Source organism: Gallinula chloropus (assembly GCF_964237585.1).
Source record: "Gallinula chloropus genome assembly, chromosome: 5".
NCBI lineage: Eukaryota > Metazoa > Chordata > Aves > Gruiformes > Rallidae > Gallinula > Gallinula chloropus.
In genome coordinates, this window is record NC_140090.1 from 74,462,655 (window position 1) to 74,479,403 (window position 16,749).

Here is a 16,749-nt window from a genome sequence, read left to right on the forward strand (position 1 = left end):
AAACGTCAGGGGTTTTGCATAATTTGAAAATCTGAAGGTATAATACAGCAGCAATAACTGGAGGAAAAACAAGTATGTAAAACGTTGCATTTCAAATTCAGGGTAACAGATACCTAAGGGAGAAATTAACCCGCAGAACCAGCCGCCCCCCAGAAATGAAGATGTCGATGAGACAAATTTCCCCACATTTAGGAATTATATGCAGCTCAGTAACTAGATCAAGTCCAGGATCTTCTTAGCAAACATGCAAAAAACACCCAAAAGAAGATGTGAAGCTACCACGCTCGTTACTATCGCTTTATTTTTAGGAAAAGCACCAGACAGTTGCATGCAGAGCCAAACCAACAAACTCAGAACATTCATCCTTCAATACTATCACTGTTTCAAATCATTAAATAGAAAAGAATCCAAGTGCATTCAAGTCCTTGACCACCCGACTGCTGTTACACCGATCTTTAGGTAAATCCCTGATTACATCTGTTCGTTCAGTGATATAAAAGATTGAGACGCTGGGTTGAATTTAAAAAGAGATTCCCAGGGAACACACACTGGCAGTGGAGCTGATCCCATATGTATCTCCCTGCCTGTCTTCCAAGGCAATAAGGGCTGAGGGCAAGGGGGATTTGTGCATCAAAAGCAGCCACCTGGCGTGTCACCTACCGAAGAAATTGGTGTGCCCTGGGCTGGAAGCAAAGACCCGTTTGGTAGAGCTGCAAGGTTTCAGCTGGGGCTCCTCAAACTGCTGGTGCCAAATAACCCACAGTCTGAATCCCAAAGGCAACTGAATCCCAAAGGCGGTCCCCACCCTCAGGGGAACAGACCACAATTGCAGCGGTTCCAAACTTTCTATGTGACACTGGAAGCCCTGAGGTGAGTCCCCCTTGGGGAAGCCCCTTAGTCCAAGTGAGAGCACCAATCCCAACCTGCAGACTTACGACTCTGCTATTGTTACCGAAAGCCTCAGTACCAACAGGTCATGCTGCACCGCCTCTGCTTCACAGTCACTGGGCTACCTGTCCTCTGGGAACGTGACACAGACGTGTCACCTTTGTGCTTCTCATTTCCTCAAAAGAACATCTATGGAGACAGCAGCGAGGAGACCTACAAGAGCCTGGTTTAAGTAGATACCAACACGCTCTTAAAGCCCCATGTCTAAAACCTGATTAATTCTGAGTAATGCCCCCACACACCAAAGCTGCTGTGCCTGTAACCCCTGCACAGGGCCTAACCCAGCCTCTCCAGCCCAAGAGACATGAGAGCCTTCTGGTGGGCTCCAGGACAGGCCTCTGACAAGGCATCTTCTCAACAAAGGAGCGATTCCACAAGGCTTTTCAAACGGGGCTTTAAAGCAAAGGTAACTGACACCACCCAAGAAAATAACAACCACACCCGCAAAATGAAAAGGGGAGAGGGGTTCTGAGTGATACCTAGTGATACTCAACGCTTCAGTGCGTGTAACAAAACTGCATACAAAAAACTGCTTCAACCCAGGGTTTGGAAAACTGTTTGGAGTACAGGCCGTGGCCCCTAGTAACACACCTAACGCCATTCACGTGTCCAGGTAATGGTTCCCAAAAAGTTACAGCCTTTCAGAATAACAATTAACAGTTAGAACTGTCCCTCTCTTTTATTTTCTCAACATGAGTTTCTTTATGCAGCTCCTTCCTTTTTTCTTCTTTCATTTCACTGGGGTTCGGCATGTTTTCAGACCTCTGATCCCCGCTGGCGGAAACAGGATCTAAAACTACAACGGATTCTGTCTCTTTTTCACTGCTGGAAGGTTTTCTTGTGAGTTCTGTATGACTAGTTGATCTAAAGGAGAAAGAATAAATACATTAATACAGATAACAGTTCACAGATTTAGGAGGAAGAACGTAAATGTACAGAAAAGCATTCCTGACTGGGACAGGCCCATAGTAAATAGATTCCTGGATTCATGGCTGTTATGTACAGACTGCAGCTTGTGGGATGCAAGGGCTCCGTTACCCTTCCCTTGCCATTTGTTAAGCCAGCTGTGGGAAGATGCTGAAAAGGGAAAAACAAACTTACAAGTCACCAAGAAAATCCTTAAGATTCAAAGAATCAGTCTGAAGTCTCAAGAATGTATCTTCTCTCTGCCCACCTCAGAGTCAAGTTTAGGTTCCCCCACGTCCAGTGGAGCACCCGGAGAAACTGCTGCCTGTCACTGTGGCTGCAGGCTGGCAGTCCCACAGCCAAAAGGAGTGTGTCTCCTCACCACCCTTCCAGCACAGGCTGTGCAGGGCTGTGACTGCTCTAAGGGAGGTCGGGACAGCACGATCAGACTCTCTGCCGTGGCTCAGCACCAACAGGCCGCTCCCGGATCACGTCAGCCCGACGCTCTGTGCTGCGTGTTACGTCTGGATGGCTTGTGGCACAGGGATGAAAAGCCCTCTAAGCCAGGAGAGAGGAAGGAAAGGTCAGAGACACCGGGGTTATTTGTCGAGGCTGGCATCGAGCTGTGAACACTAAAAGCACTCGTCTGTATTCAAAAGCTTTGTACTGGTGCTGGAAGCACACAGACAAACCCTTCACTGGCCAGGACACATGGCAGAGAACGAGGGAAATGCAGGGAAAGCCCCACCTGCACATCTCTGCTGCGTGGGCAGGCGGGTGGCCACCACGGCCCTGTGCCTCCTTCCCTCTCCGTGCCGCGGGGTACGTAACCCGCCGAGCCTCCAGTCACACACACATCTTTCAGCAGGGCCTGACGCAGCAACGTGAACACCGCACGCGTGTGGCACCCGCGCAGCCACAACCCCCAGGCCGCAGAGGCGCAGGACATCAGCGGCTCCGCTCTCCCGGGAACCCGACTGCAGAGCTGCTGAATGCACCCGCGTTTGCTACCCCACAGCCTCTTGGGTTGTTATCTTGCTAAATTTCTCATGCCTCCCCATCAGAAACAGCCCTCCATACTGCTAAGGTAACACCCCCCGAAAGGAGAAAGCAGAATCAACTGGGGGCCAGAGAGAGAAATTCAGCTACCGGGTCCATCTGCTGTGAGCCGCCCTTTTTGTGACGGTCTTTGTCCTAGAGAAAATGACAAAGGGGGGGAAAAAAAAAAAGAGGTCACCCCATTTCACACTTAGAGCACGGGGCGGGGAATATCCTGGCTCCCACCTGACAGGGAGAGGAAACGCACAGGTTAAAGCCAAATAATCAATCACAGGAACAACAGTTGTGACACTTTCTGTTTCAGGGAGGATTTCCTGGGCTTGCTACCCAAGCGCCGGGTATAGCGAATGAAATTCCATATTCAAGCTTTAATTACAAGAATTGTCTCTAACATTAGAACTTCGGCGTAAGTTAATTAATGCAGAAATTGGCGCTAATAGATACAGTTTCAGACTCATTTGATTATCATCAGAAGCTAGTGATTTCATAAGGAAAATAATGCTTATTTTATGCAAAAGTTGCCAATCATTCCAGAAAATACAAGGTGGGGTATTTTGAATGTTACAGCAAATTAAACTTTTTAAAGCAGTGTAACCAGAAGAGGGTTATTTTAAAAAGTGCTACCTCTGAAAAGCTGATTGCCCAACACTATCAAAATGGTCAAAGCCATAAATGCCAAGTTCATTTTTATTTCACTTTGGAGGTAACTATCTTTCAAATCCCAACAGCTGGACTATTTAATACAATCTGGTGAATCAAAGTATAATTCTTCGCTGGGCTCACAGCGGGGAGTCTGCATTAGTGTATGGCAGCATTCCAACAACTGATGCACAGCCAAGCGCTCTCAAGTCTGGTTCATTTATAACAAAAATGGATAAAACGGCAATCATATTTACCACCTTCAAAGGACAGAAAAATGAAAGATGTTGATATAAAGTAGTTTAATGGAGAAAACCAGTGATTAAATCAGCGTTTCAAGCATAAAAATAAGAATTACTATTCAGACTTGGTTGTGCTTGCGTTCCCTTCTTCGAATCCTTTACGCTGCTGCAGTACCAGCCTGGCAGTGCTGCTGTTACAGCTGAGGTATTGTTAAAAATTATTAACCCTATTTATCAGGTATTCATAGCTGGCTCTCAATAGTTTGTCTGAGAGCAGAATGCAGGCATAATAAACTTTCGGTGCAAGAATGAATGTAATTTTGGTGCTCCCTTTCAAAAAAACCAGGGTCTGCTGCTACAAATAAAGCTGAGAAAAGCAATTAGTACAGCCAGAGTTAGCCACAGTTTCGAACAATTACAAATTTGTCCAGCCAAGGTATTTGCATTTAAGCTCTCTGCAAAGCTCTTCCTTCATTAAGGCTGTTAATGTTGTTATCAGTATTCCTGTTATTTGTCCAACTATATATTTCAGCCAGAAATTGAGAACCTGGTTCGATTGTACTCAGTCACACATAATTGTTTGTAAGTCTGCATGTATTTTTATGACTAAAGACACGAAATCTGCGCTGTGAAATCCAGATTTAGATGCTAAATGTGTTTTAGATCGATCGTGCAGGATATGCAAAGCCCCAGGCAGCGCTGAGGACTGCTTGTGATCTGAGTCTCAAAAGCAGTGTGGTCTGTGCATATAGTTACAGAAGGTGCAAAAATTAAGGGTTGCACCTGATGGGCCGTCGGGGAACAGGTACTGCTGGGTCCTTTGTGACTAATTTGCAGTAGGAGCACAAAAGGACAAACTAAGGATCGGATTCTCAACTGAGACTGGGATTTTCTTTGTTTCCTCTGGTTATTATTGTAACCTTGGTATTATTTAACCTTGCTCTATTCATGAATTCATTGTTATATGTTTCCATTAGAAACCAGAATTTTATGTAAATATCAGGGAAAATTTTATTGGATGAAGTCCCATCCAATTTCCTAATATGTAAAAGCAGAAGGCTAAAGGAAATGGTTCAAGGGAAACACTGTAGGGAAATCCATGGGGTTTACAGCATGTTTAGAAAATACAGGCAAAAATTTATTCCAGCAAAGGCTGGTCTTGCAAGCACACGGTTAAAAGCAGGGGAGATTCCACGCTGATCCTCTGCCTGGAACCCGAGCTGTAAGTACAAAGTCATTTCTGCTACAAAAGCCAACGCTTAACGTGGCATGGAACTAGTATACTGTGTCTTTCAGCGAGCTCCTCGATCTGGGATGCTGAAATAGCTGTCATTCTCTCTTCAAAGCAAAACTGCTTTCAAAACCAAAGTAAAACTCCACTGGTGCTACTCCTTACTCCCCAAAGCAGGAGATTTGAAGCATTACGCTAATTTGACACTTGTTCACCACCAGTTGCTTCTTTATACCACTTAAAAACCACACCTGGGTGTCAATTACAGCTTGCTGCTTGCCTAAGTACAGCACACCCTGACCCCAGAGATCCCCACAACGGAGGACAGGCATTGCTGGGACAATAAAGCTCATGCTCCAAATCAGCATGTCCCTTCTGAACTGCCACGCTCAGAGGGTTGGCCAGGTAGCAGCAGGTTAGTGGTCCTGCCCCAGACCCAACCATGGTGCCAGCCTGGATGGGAGAGAGGAGCTCGGCTCGGCAGAGAGCCGTCGCAGTCCCCCCGATCCATGCCAGAGCACCAGAGGGAAGTCCATTTTATCCTCTAGTCCAAAGTTTTCATTAAGAATAAAAACTACAGATGTGTTCATTAAATATTTCAGAATTTTTAACAAGGCAGGGCAATAAACAGAGAGGACCAAAGGCTAACACTGGACCATAGGAAGAGATACACGGACTCCACATCCAGGAAGTCTTCAATGAACAACAAAATTCCATCACCAGGCAGTATTCATCAAAAGGAAATGACAGGGAATACAAACAGTGACACTGGTCAGTCAGTCTGTTGGTTCCCTCCTCTGACAGTACCAGCACTAACAACCAGCATCTGGGAAGAAAGTGCAGGAAACCCCTTTTGTTTCAGGAATGCCTCCCTTAAATCCAGCTGAGCAGAAAGGCATCAACATCCCGGCCAGCAGAACACAACTGCAGACAATCTTTAGCAGGGAAATTGTTCCCATTTTTAGGTGCTTTTTGAAAATGCTCACAGAGATTGGCTGATTAATTTAATTGAGGAGTTGAGGAGAGCTTCTACCTGCACTGAGAGTGCACAAAAAGTACGGTCTAAGAAAAATGTGTGCCAGTAGCTTTTAAAACAGTTAAAACTGAGAACTCAAACTTGCAGAACATCCCATTGTTTTCTTCATTTGTTGTTCAACCTGAATTGCCCACGTTCAAGCTATGCTAGAAAACCTCTGCAGTCCTGCCTAGCTGAGGCTGAGCTGCTTCCCGCAGAGCTGGTAGATGATTCAGGGGTACTAAGATTACAGGCAGGAGAAGGAGGACAAATCCTTTAATTGTATAAAATCATCAGATTAAGACTAACGCTCTCCGCGGTTCACTCTGTTAGCAGAGAAGTCTGCTGCCCAGAAACAAAATGTTGACTAAGTGCTGGGACAAAAACCAATCCCCCCAAAGCCAGGGGCAGAGCCAGACACACCTTTCTCTTCTGTGCCTGTATGCCCCAGGGAGCCACCGGAACTCTCTTTGCTCCCAAGGGAACTAAATTGTCACCTATTCTCTCCCAAGCAATTGTCCCAGAATTACACTCACGCTGGGTTAAACATTTGGGAAGAGATTTGCAGGAGGAAGTTACCTGAATACAGAGGTGAGGCTTCCACTTCTCCATAGGACACAACTTGCTGCTGTCTTCCCCCTCAGCCCAACTTCGTGCATTCCAAATCATCTGCTTAGTGGCTTCAGGCCCCGCTAACAAGCTCCTGCACTGACACGACACCTCACCTCGCCGTTCAAAACCCAAATGCTCCTTCAGAATTTATCTGAGCCATCATCACTCACACTTTGATTACAGGGAAATTTCAGAATCGATATCTCCTGAGGTTACAGCCCTTTCCCACAATCCCTCCCTTGGCAACTCACTCGGATTCAGCTGGCAGCCAGAGTAACCACAGCATGAGTCCTACTTCAACCAAAGACCGAATTCCTTACCCTGGGCATATTTAGGTCAGACTGTCACTGGGTGGGTAGGATCTGGGACTTTACTCAGTGAGCTGACTTCTGTCTATGTATTATTTGTAGATAAATTTTCCAAAAGGCACGACCTTCTTTCTCCATGAGAACAGGTGTGCTCAACTGTTACTCAATGTGAATAAAGAATGATGAATCGGGTTGTTCGCATTTAAATCTCTCTAAGTATTACCTCCTCCTTCCGATTACAGACCTCAGTAAAGGGACAGTGCAACAGAGAGAAGCATCTCATGGAGAACCACCTGTAAGGTTCTCTATATATGTACATTAAAATCTAGGTGAAGAAAAACAAGAATAAACACTGTGCTGAGAGAGGCACCTGGCAATTATGAGACATGCAATCCTCTACTGGCTGCTGCCAAGAGTTGGAGCAGGTCACACCTTCGGCAGAACTCAAGGAATTGCAAATGATGAGCCAGCTGCATCCTTTTACCTCAGGTATGAATAAGGAAAAGAGGAGGCACAATAACTCCTTTGTGTGCCTTTGTCATTTAGGGTACCCGGTCAGAGCAGCGTGCTGTTTGTTTAGTTAACACAGTCTGCTGTAGGAAATAGCCTGGTGTGACAGGAGTGGATGGGTGGAGGGGAGCAGCCTGTGCTGCATACCCGTGTCCTCATAACATGTTTTAGCAGGGTTATTCACTGAGCTAGCTCTCATGTGGGCCCTGGGACATCCACTGAAGGCTGGATGAGATCTTCTGGTTTAGTTTCACCCATCAGATGAATCTAGGGATCCAGTTCATGGACTGAGAGCTCTGAGGGTTTGAGTCAAAGCACAGCAGGTGGGGACAAGAGGGAGATTTGCTTCAGAAGCGTTCTGCCAATCCAAACTAAATCACTCATATAGATGCACTCAGGGAAGCCCAGAAAACCACCTGATTACAGAAACAAGTTGTCAGACAAATGAACTTCCTTCCGCTGCCTGCTTCAAACGAGCCCTCTTCCAAAACAGCACTTACACACCTTAGAGTTTGTGGGCTGTTTCTGCTAACCTTTGCTGCCAACAGTACCCAGGAGACAGAAGAAAAGCGATTGCACTTCACCATGGTAGGAAGCACCTCAGTTATTTCTGCTCCTCCCTGCCAGCCTGGCAGTGGGAGAGTGTAAGAGCCCCAGCACCTTCTCCCTCACTAGGAAACCCTCCTCAACGACGAGCCTTTCCAATTAAGCAGGTTTACACCAGTGCCTCGGTGCGAAGAAGCCCTGCAGCACTAGGGAATCTGGCCATGGCATTTGTTTTAATGCTTTAAACAGATAAATTAAAGTGAAATGTGTCTTTTAGGATGTCACTGAATAGGCAAGCTGAGAAATAAATTGAGCTTCACATACGCTTTTATAACACATAACAACTGTGACTGTCAACACAAGATCCTTTTCACTGTCAATTCACCACGCATTCTGCGAGACCTTGGGGCCTGCAATTATTTCATTTCCTTTCTTGTAAATGCAATTTCCACTTAGTTTGGTGGAATAAAAGGTAGACAAAAGGTGGTAGGAGTTGCTGTATTTTCTGATTAAGGTTATCTGTTCAAAATTGTAGAAATCCACAAACGACAAACACAGTATTTTTCAGGAGCAACCTCACCCTTCTGTCAGGGTAGCAGTTCAAGAAAATGCAACGGCATTATTCATGTCAAATTAACTGGTGAACTAATCTTCCTCTTTCTGATTAAATTAAAATGAAGATCATCTTTCTTCTAAGGATACTTAGATGTAATAAAAGGGGAAAATGTGTATGCTTGGAAAAGGCATTCTGCTTTTAGAACTCGGTGTGAATTACATAAAACTGTAGGGCACAAAAGGAAACTGGGCTCTTTACCCAGTACCTGGAGGAGAGTGAAGCAAATATCAGTTCATAAAGAGAAATATAAACTGAATTTCCAGATTGTTTGTTGGTACACTCCTTTGAACTAAGCAGTGGAGCTAGAATTGCTACTGGTGGTGTTTTTAAACTGATAGAATGGGAAATCAGAGGTTTAATTAGCCACAATTACAATACTCTGTCAATCTGATTTGTGTCATCTATTTCCTCTTCTTGAAGTGACAAACTAACAGCCTGGCAAGGGAACCAAAGCAAGTGCACGGCCTAATTTCAAAAGGAGCTTGGTATTGTTGTAATACAGACAACAATTCTTTGCAGAATCTGTCTGGAATAAATCACTCTGAAGCAGTTTTAACCCTGATGCTGAGCTGGCACCTTGGGGCTGAGAGGAAACATTCCTCTGCCCATCTGTGCAAGCGCAGCACTAATTGGGGGCTCGGGTGGGGTATTTTTGAAGAATCTTAATATTGAGGTTTCAAGGTAATTCAGAGTTTTTACTAACAAATATTTAAGAGTAATATCACCTATTTTGGTCCAATAGAAACTGTTCTGCACCCCTGCATACAAACTAAAATGACCTACATGACTATTCTTTTTCTAAAAATTGCTAAAACTACCTTTTTTTTTTAGAAATCAAGACTATGTCCCCTCTTCAGATATGGAGAAACACTCAGCCTTGCTATTCCTTGAAAATTCTGGGTTCTCTTTTCCCCTCTGGCAGAGATGAACTTTTTTTTTGAAGAACATTCAGAGATTCTAGGGGAAAATAGTTTTATTACACAGAATTCAATTTCTACCTTCACATGAGACTGCAAATTATTCGAGGAGTCAGTGGCAAACAGCTGCAGACTGTATATTAATGCTGTTAACCAAAGCAGATGTTAAAGCACTTTCAAAATGCTCCAGCTAAACAGACCCAGTATCTAGAAATCCAAATTCCACTTACTGTAATGTAGGTTTGGAGCCTGTGACCTCCTTAAGCTGGTTAGAGCCAGGACCTGAGTCGGGTACTTTGGAAGTGAATTCTGTCTCCAGGTCTTTCTTGTTCGACGCTGTTTGTGCAGCACTGGCTCCTGACCCCAGCACAGGCAGAGATTTGGATTCTGATGTGGCCAAGATTCCAGTGGGACCTAAAAGCCAAAGAGAGTTTCATGCTTCTGTTATCCAGATTGACTGGTCTAAAAACAACACATGAGCACAGTAGAATTCAAGCTAACTGCAGAAATCAAATCATAGTTTTAAAGAACAGTGTCCAGGGCATGGAGAGTACCAAAAGCTGTGCCTGCAGCTTCTCCCTTTCTTGTGCCACAAGCAGGCCTGCTGTATGCCATGCACTTGCCTTCTGGGATGGTAAGTCCCACTGTCCAAGCAGCAGTACCACCTCAACTTGCCTGTGCTCTCCCAGCCTGAAACCCAGCTGGAATGAGAGCCGGATGTACAATAAAAAAGCTGTTCTCATGCTAATGAGTCAGTGAACTATCAACAAAGTCCATTCTATAACCATATGGTGACATCAAAAACAGCAACATCCATATGGACTATGATATGGACTTGCACTTGCACTGACACTGTTTCTAACCAGGCAGAACATCAACAGTTTCTTACAGATGATGACAGTAAAGCATAGCTTAAAAACTACAGATCCTTGCTCTGCAGAAGAAGTTAACAGCATTAGTCCCAAACCCTCATTTCTCTGGTTGCCATTCCTTTCTTTTGAAAGGGAGGGATCTCTTGTTGAAAATGGGGGTGACAAATGACAGATGCAACAGGGAAGTGAGTGACTGCAGAAGTAAGCAGGGTTCTCCGTAATGGCTGAAATGGCAATGGTCTGGAAGAGAAACTCAAGCTTCAGTAGTCATTTAATGCAGGGAGGGACAGAGGACTAGGACAGAGTGCAGTGACTTACTGCCGCTGTCCTGGTCAGTGGTCACCTTCCGGCGCCGCAGGACTCGCTCCAGCTCTGTTTCGCTGCTGTCTGTTTCTAGGGACTTCAAGCTTCGGGAACTAGTGGATTTGTTCAGTGTTTCCTACAGGAAGAAACAGGCATGAAACGCTCTCTGAGGCACACTGAGCCCAGCCAACAGCCCATGTGCACACCAGGAGAACATATGAAACCGCAGAGAAGCAGCTGCAGTGCTAGACCAGCGTGCACAGCTCTCCCTTCAGTACAACAGACAGCGTCTGGGCCTCGGCTCACCACTCCTCCCTCTACCTGGATTCCCAACACAGGGAGTAACCACACGTTACAGGATTGATACTGGGCTTAAAGAATGATGCTCTGGATCACTAATGAACAAACTCTGATGTTTGCAGGGGACTGCCAACTTCCTCCATCCTACTATTTAAAGGATCTTTTAAAACTGCCAGAGCATTATCATGCCCATAATTAACCCCTGCCAGCAAAAAGCCAAAGATCCAGGTTTTACTGTTTCAGCATGTTTTGTGTTTTAATACAGTCCTGTCTTGCTGCACCCTGAACACACAGCTGCAGATGTCAGTACATGCCAGCTGCAACTGCAGCATTTTATTATATCCTACAGTCTAGCCAGTATGCCAAAACCTGACCCTATGTCCACATGGTTCCTCTCACACACATAGTTAAAGTTGAAAGAGTTTTCTGTGCATACAAAATAGAAATGTATGCTATTACTTTTTTATACCATGTTACTAGTTTGCATTAGCAAACCTGCAAGTCCAGCAGCACTCTTCTTAAAAAGAAGCAAGGGTGGGAAAGGCTTTAATCAAAGCCAGAAACCTCCCAAAGCTTCCTGCAGGAATTTTAACATACACAGAGCCCATACTGAACACATTTCCCAACTGACAAAAGTCAGTTACTGGATCAGCATCTACTTAACTGTAAAATTTTCCCAAAATGTTTACAATGCAACTGAAAATTTGGAACCCAGGTGATAATTCATTCTCTGAGTCTCACAATCTTTAAGAATCCCCAGGAATCCTGTTTATTCAGCCTTCCAAAGCATGTCAGACTTCTAGTGCATTTTATCCAGTACATAAATAATGTATTTGTAACATCTTTTGTTGAAAAGCACATAACTTCTCAATCAGAAATAGCAAATGGCAAAATAAAACAGCCCTGCAAGCTACCCAGGCTGTGCTACTTTCAATATACCAGCAAAGAGACTCTTCTTCTTCACCCCCCACCCAAAAGTTATAATCTTTTCTTTGAGAACTATTTGAAATTTAATGGAGCAGGTGTATTATTGGTGCCTAGTAGGCTCCAGATCTGCACACGTGAGAAAACAACTCCCAAACTCCACAATTTACAGAACATAAACATGTTTGTTTTTAACAATTACATGGAGGTCTACATGAAATGCATAATTAGCAGAGGAACAATAAATGTTTACTCCATCCCATCCCAACCCCATGTTTGCTGTCTGACTGTGCATAATGAGTGGTCTCAAGAACAGAGTGGAATTGGATTTTATGTAGTTTATCTTACACTACACATCTCCTGAAGGGCTCAGAAGCAACAAACTAGATCCAGAAGCACAGCAGCTGCAGGCTTCTTTCTGCTCCCCCTGAGCTATAGAACCAAGTCTCCCTCGATGTCAGTGATAGCATCAAAGAAATGAAGTTGCAATTAGAACATGAAAGGACCTTCAGCAGGATGATTGAGTCCATCTCTCACTGCTCCAAACATCACACCATATCAAGCTGTTCACATGCTTACAGAGTTGCATTTGAAACATAACCTCCACATTTCTTTTTATTCCCTATTTGCCTCCACATTTTTTCCCTCTAATTAGAGCCTGGCATTAAGGTCCAGGGCTCCCTAGACCATTCCTTCCCTTCTTCCCCTGCTTTCACGTGACTGGAGAACAGCAAGTTTAGCATCTCATTGGCCCCAGGCTTGTGAGTTTTAAATCCCAGCACAAGCTGTGGCTGCACTCTTTGCTGTACTGCCTTGCATCACCCAACCAGTACTGAAGTTATTTTTACAAGGGCTGCTCAGGTGCTGCCATGAATGATTGGAGACCTCAAAGGCCACCAAGTCCAACCCCCCTGCTATGGCCAAGGACAACTCCACCAGTCCACGGTGCCCAAAGCTCCATCCAACCTGGCCTTGAACCCTGCCAGGGATCCAGGGGATCTGGGCACCCTGTGCCAGGGCCTCCCCACCCTCGCAGGGAAGGATTTCTTCCTAATATCTCATCTAAATCTCCCCTCCTTCAGCTTAAGACCACTGCCTGTTGTCTTATCACTCCAGGTCCTTGTAACCAGTCCCTCTCCAGCTTTCTTATAGCCCACTTAGGTACTGGAAGGTCACTCTAAGGTCTCCCCAGAGTGTTCTCCAGGCGGAACAGAATAACCTGTCAGCTGGATGAGAAGAAAAAACTGAAACAAACTACAAGCTTGCTTACCAGAATCCCTTTTAATTCTTTCATTGCACTTTCAGAGGGCTTTGGTGTTTCTGGCTGAAAGAAACACAACACATGCATGTTAGAAACCACATCGCACAAAGGTCTGCTGCACAGGTGTGCAGTTGTATCCCTCTCCTCTGCTCTGTCCTCTCACAGGCATATAGCTAACATTCTTACACTGATGAAGGGAAGAGTCTTAGCACTGTGAATCACAGCCTGTACATAAAGATAATGCTTTGTGAAGTTGGTAAGCAATATTTTATAGTAGTCACATTCAGGTATTAGTGCTAAGTGTTGCACAGAAGGAAGAAACACTGCTAAATACAGTGTAAATCTTGATGACCCCCCTTTACCCAACTTGGTTATTCTCTCTGTGCTCTTGGTTTCTCAGTAGCTGTTCATTTTCAAGATGTTTTCTTTCAGTTCTTTTCTCTGCAAAGAACCTGTGCTTCTATTTACTTACTGTGGGCTTCACTCCTTTTTCTGTTCTTCAGATATATGCTGCTCTAATGAATTTTATTCAAAATCAAGCAAAGCAAATGAGGTGAGGCAAATGTATTCTTCTGAATGTTTTACAGAAAACCTGATCTATTTTTAGTGTAAATTACTGTACTTAGCTAATATTACTGCTGTGCTATTTATTTCAAACCTTTGTTTTAGGCCTGCTTGACTGGTTGACTGGTCTCAGATGAACTCCCTTCTTAATTCTGTCCATCATTTCTTCAACAGCTTGTCTCTTCAGATCTGTAACTTCCTCACCTGTTCCAAAAACCAAAGAGCACATCAGATCCCAGACATGAACTACAGAAAGAAAACATGTTAAACAGCCTCCTCAGCAGCTTGACTGCCATGTGCAGCCAGTTACCATCATCATAAATTCATTTTAACAACAAAAGAGCATTTACATATACCACATACTTATAATCCATTCAGCAGGTCTTCCTGTCTGTATGCGTGACACGTATTGCCCATGTACTATCCAAAGCCATTCTGCTTCTGTTTTATTAAAAGTGTAAATCATAAGCAGGAATATATATAGGCTTATTTTTGTCCCCATAAATGGGCTGTTCTCTGGGTCTTTCCTACAGAACACTATCTTAATTTTCCCCATGACAGCAAGGCCCTTCACCTTACACTGCATGGATTTCTGCTACCTTACACAGTAGCAGAAACCAGCAACCTCCCCTCTAGTTATCAGGAGTTCTAGTTTCTGGAGACAGCACTATTAGTGATCCTTGCTGTCATCTAAACTGTCACTAGCTCTTCACAGCTAAAATGCTGATGTACACACACGATGAGGACCCAACCATGGACTTGGCAAACGCCAAACTGCAGTGCCTGAAGAAGTCTGGACAGAAGCAGGGCCCAGATCCTGAAAAATGCAAAGCTCCTGTGACTGTCTGGGAATTGCAGAAGCTCTGTGCTATAGGCTGAAGGAGCAAGGCCTGAAGAATATGCCCCCATTTAGTATCTCTTTACTGTGGCTCAGCAGAAATTTCCCCAACTTCACTGACGCAGGACAAGTTGATAATGACCCATGACAAGCTTTATATGCAGCCCATCACAAGACTACCAAATGTGTCTTTCACTCCACATGGGTTTAAGAACCATACTGGAAGATACAATGACATCTCACACTGAACTAAACCCACACATTAAGGTACACTGCACCAAGCTAAAGGGCGAAACTGAAATACCACGAAAGGAAATGGTTGCTTTTTCAAGAAATTCAGTGTCAGGACTGCAAAATATTCAGATGAAATGGTGTGATAAACCTATACTATACCTGTTAACTTATCAGTGTTCTGCCTAACATTACAAAAGACACTTCATGTGTCATATCAAAAAGGGGAAGGAAAAAAAACCCCAGAGCACTTAAAGCAAATACATGGAGGAAACACGGCTAATGCTATTCAAAGCTGCAAAGCTGTACCTTATATAACAGGAATTTTAAATACTTTCTCTCTCTTGTCAGGGTACTACTGATGATTCATAGAAATGCAGTTTCTGTATTGTAAGCCGATTTCACATCAGCCTTTAATTTCACAAACAGGTTGTTTCGAATATAAAAGCTTAATTGGTGGTATGGGATAGAAACCACTCATTCAAAGTCCTTAACAAGGGTCAAAACAAGCCTCAAGTTGGATATAATAACTAGATCAAGAAAGGACTTTCCCCCTTTTTTATTTTTATTTTAAGAACAGCTCAACTATTAAGAGAAGCAGCAGTTTATATGTGATTGAAGAAAGGTCAGAACTGTTAAAGTTTGCTAATAAACAACGAAAGAATGGGGTGTAGAGAACTTACAGTGAATTTCATAGTATTTCCTGCAATCACTGTTTGTAACAGTCTTAACAAAAAGGTGTAATCAAAACATCTAGGATGCTTCAAGGTAAAGAAACTTGATAAATGAGGGCAACATAATTGAACTTTTACTGAGAGATAAGATTGACTCTTCATCAGAGATCTCAGTACAAGGTCACTTCTCTTTATTATTTTACTCAGACCAACAATCTTATTTCTCAGACTGGTAACCAGTTCCTAAAGATTCACCCAGGGACCTGCCCAGTTCACCCCACAATTCCTCACCTGAAAAGTGGGAGGGGTAATACTACTTCTCCATCACTTTCTGACTGTTGGTCCCATCCAACAATCCAGCCATGCTTATATACCACTGCAGTCTCTTTACAGCCATTTTTATCTTTAACAGTTAGATCCTACACCTATAATTTCAGCCAGGTTCCCTTCCCCAGCTCCCTTCTTTGTTTAAGTGGCAGCAAATGAGTTAAGTAATTCACTACAAACAAACTCCTGCTGTTTCAGAAGGAAGAGAGAAACAGTGAGAAAACCTTTGTTTATTTAACCAGCAATGCTTGTCTAACTAGCTCTGACCCTTCAGGCACCCACGATCATTTGTAAATCTGTACTTAACTCCTGTTCTCAACCTACTACATTTCCAACTTCCATTAACAACAATAAAATGCTATTTCAGCTGTTACTTTGCACGCAGAGCCACCTTAGTGCAAGATTCTGTTTTGTTTTAGGTTTCCAGTATTATTAAAGGATTAGCATTACAGCCAACCCTGAGTGGTAATTTCACAAGATATGAATTGAGGGATGGAAGCGGAAGCATTTAACAAATTAGCTCCATGGAGAGGCTCCGGACAGAAGAAATCACAAATAAGAAGCCATCTGGAAGTTTGAAACTTGCTGTGTTATCCTGTATATGACCTCCTCTCTTGCTTCATGCCTGCTGCAGTGTCTCCCATGTAGAGGCACAGGATGAGCCTTTCAGTGCTGCTACGGTACAACTACTGTGGGCACTACCAAACTGGAAGGGTGCAACTCAACCAGCTGCATGGAGTCAGTGTAACAGTGCAGGGCTGAAACAGAACCATCCTGTTCTCCCCACCTCACCCTACCCAGCTAAGTGTTCATCTTATTGGGTCCTTCTGTGAGCATATAATAAACATGGCCAAATTTTCCTGCCGCATCAGTGAATGAAATCAGTTCAGTGGCATATCTGATAAG

General features: G+C 43.9%; 1 protein-coding gene across 1 annotated transcript in view; it reads right to left on the bottom strand.

Annotated features, from left to right (window-relative positions):
• Positions 1-1,342: 1,342 nt before the first annotated feature.
• Positions 1,343-16,749, bottom strand: part of SHTN1 (shootin 1) — a 63,663-nt gene continuing 48,256 nt past the window's right edge. Inside the window, exons 13-17 of the mRNA XM_084264692.1 lie at positions 13,868-13,977; positions 13,219-13,272; positions 10,740-10,860; positions 9,780-9,963; positions 1,343-1,812 (exon numbers count right to left, since the gene is read on the bottom strand). Coding sequence (XP_084120818.1) covers positions 1,602-1,812; positions 9,780-9,963; positions 10,740-10,860; positions 13,219-13,272; positions 13,868-13,977 — 680 coding nt within the window. The 3' untranslated portion in view covers positions 1,343-1,601. The remainder of the gene's footprint in view (positions 1,813-9,779; positions 9,964-10,739; positions 10,861-13,218; positions 13,273-13,867; positions 13,978-16,749) is intronic.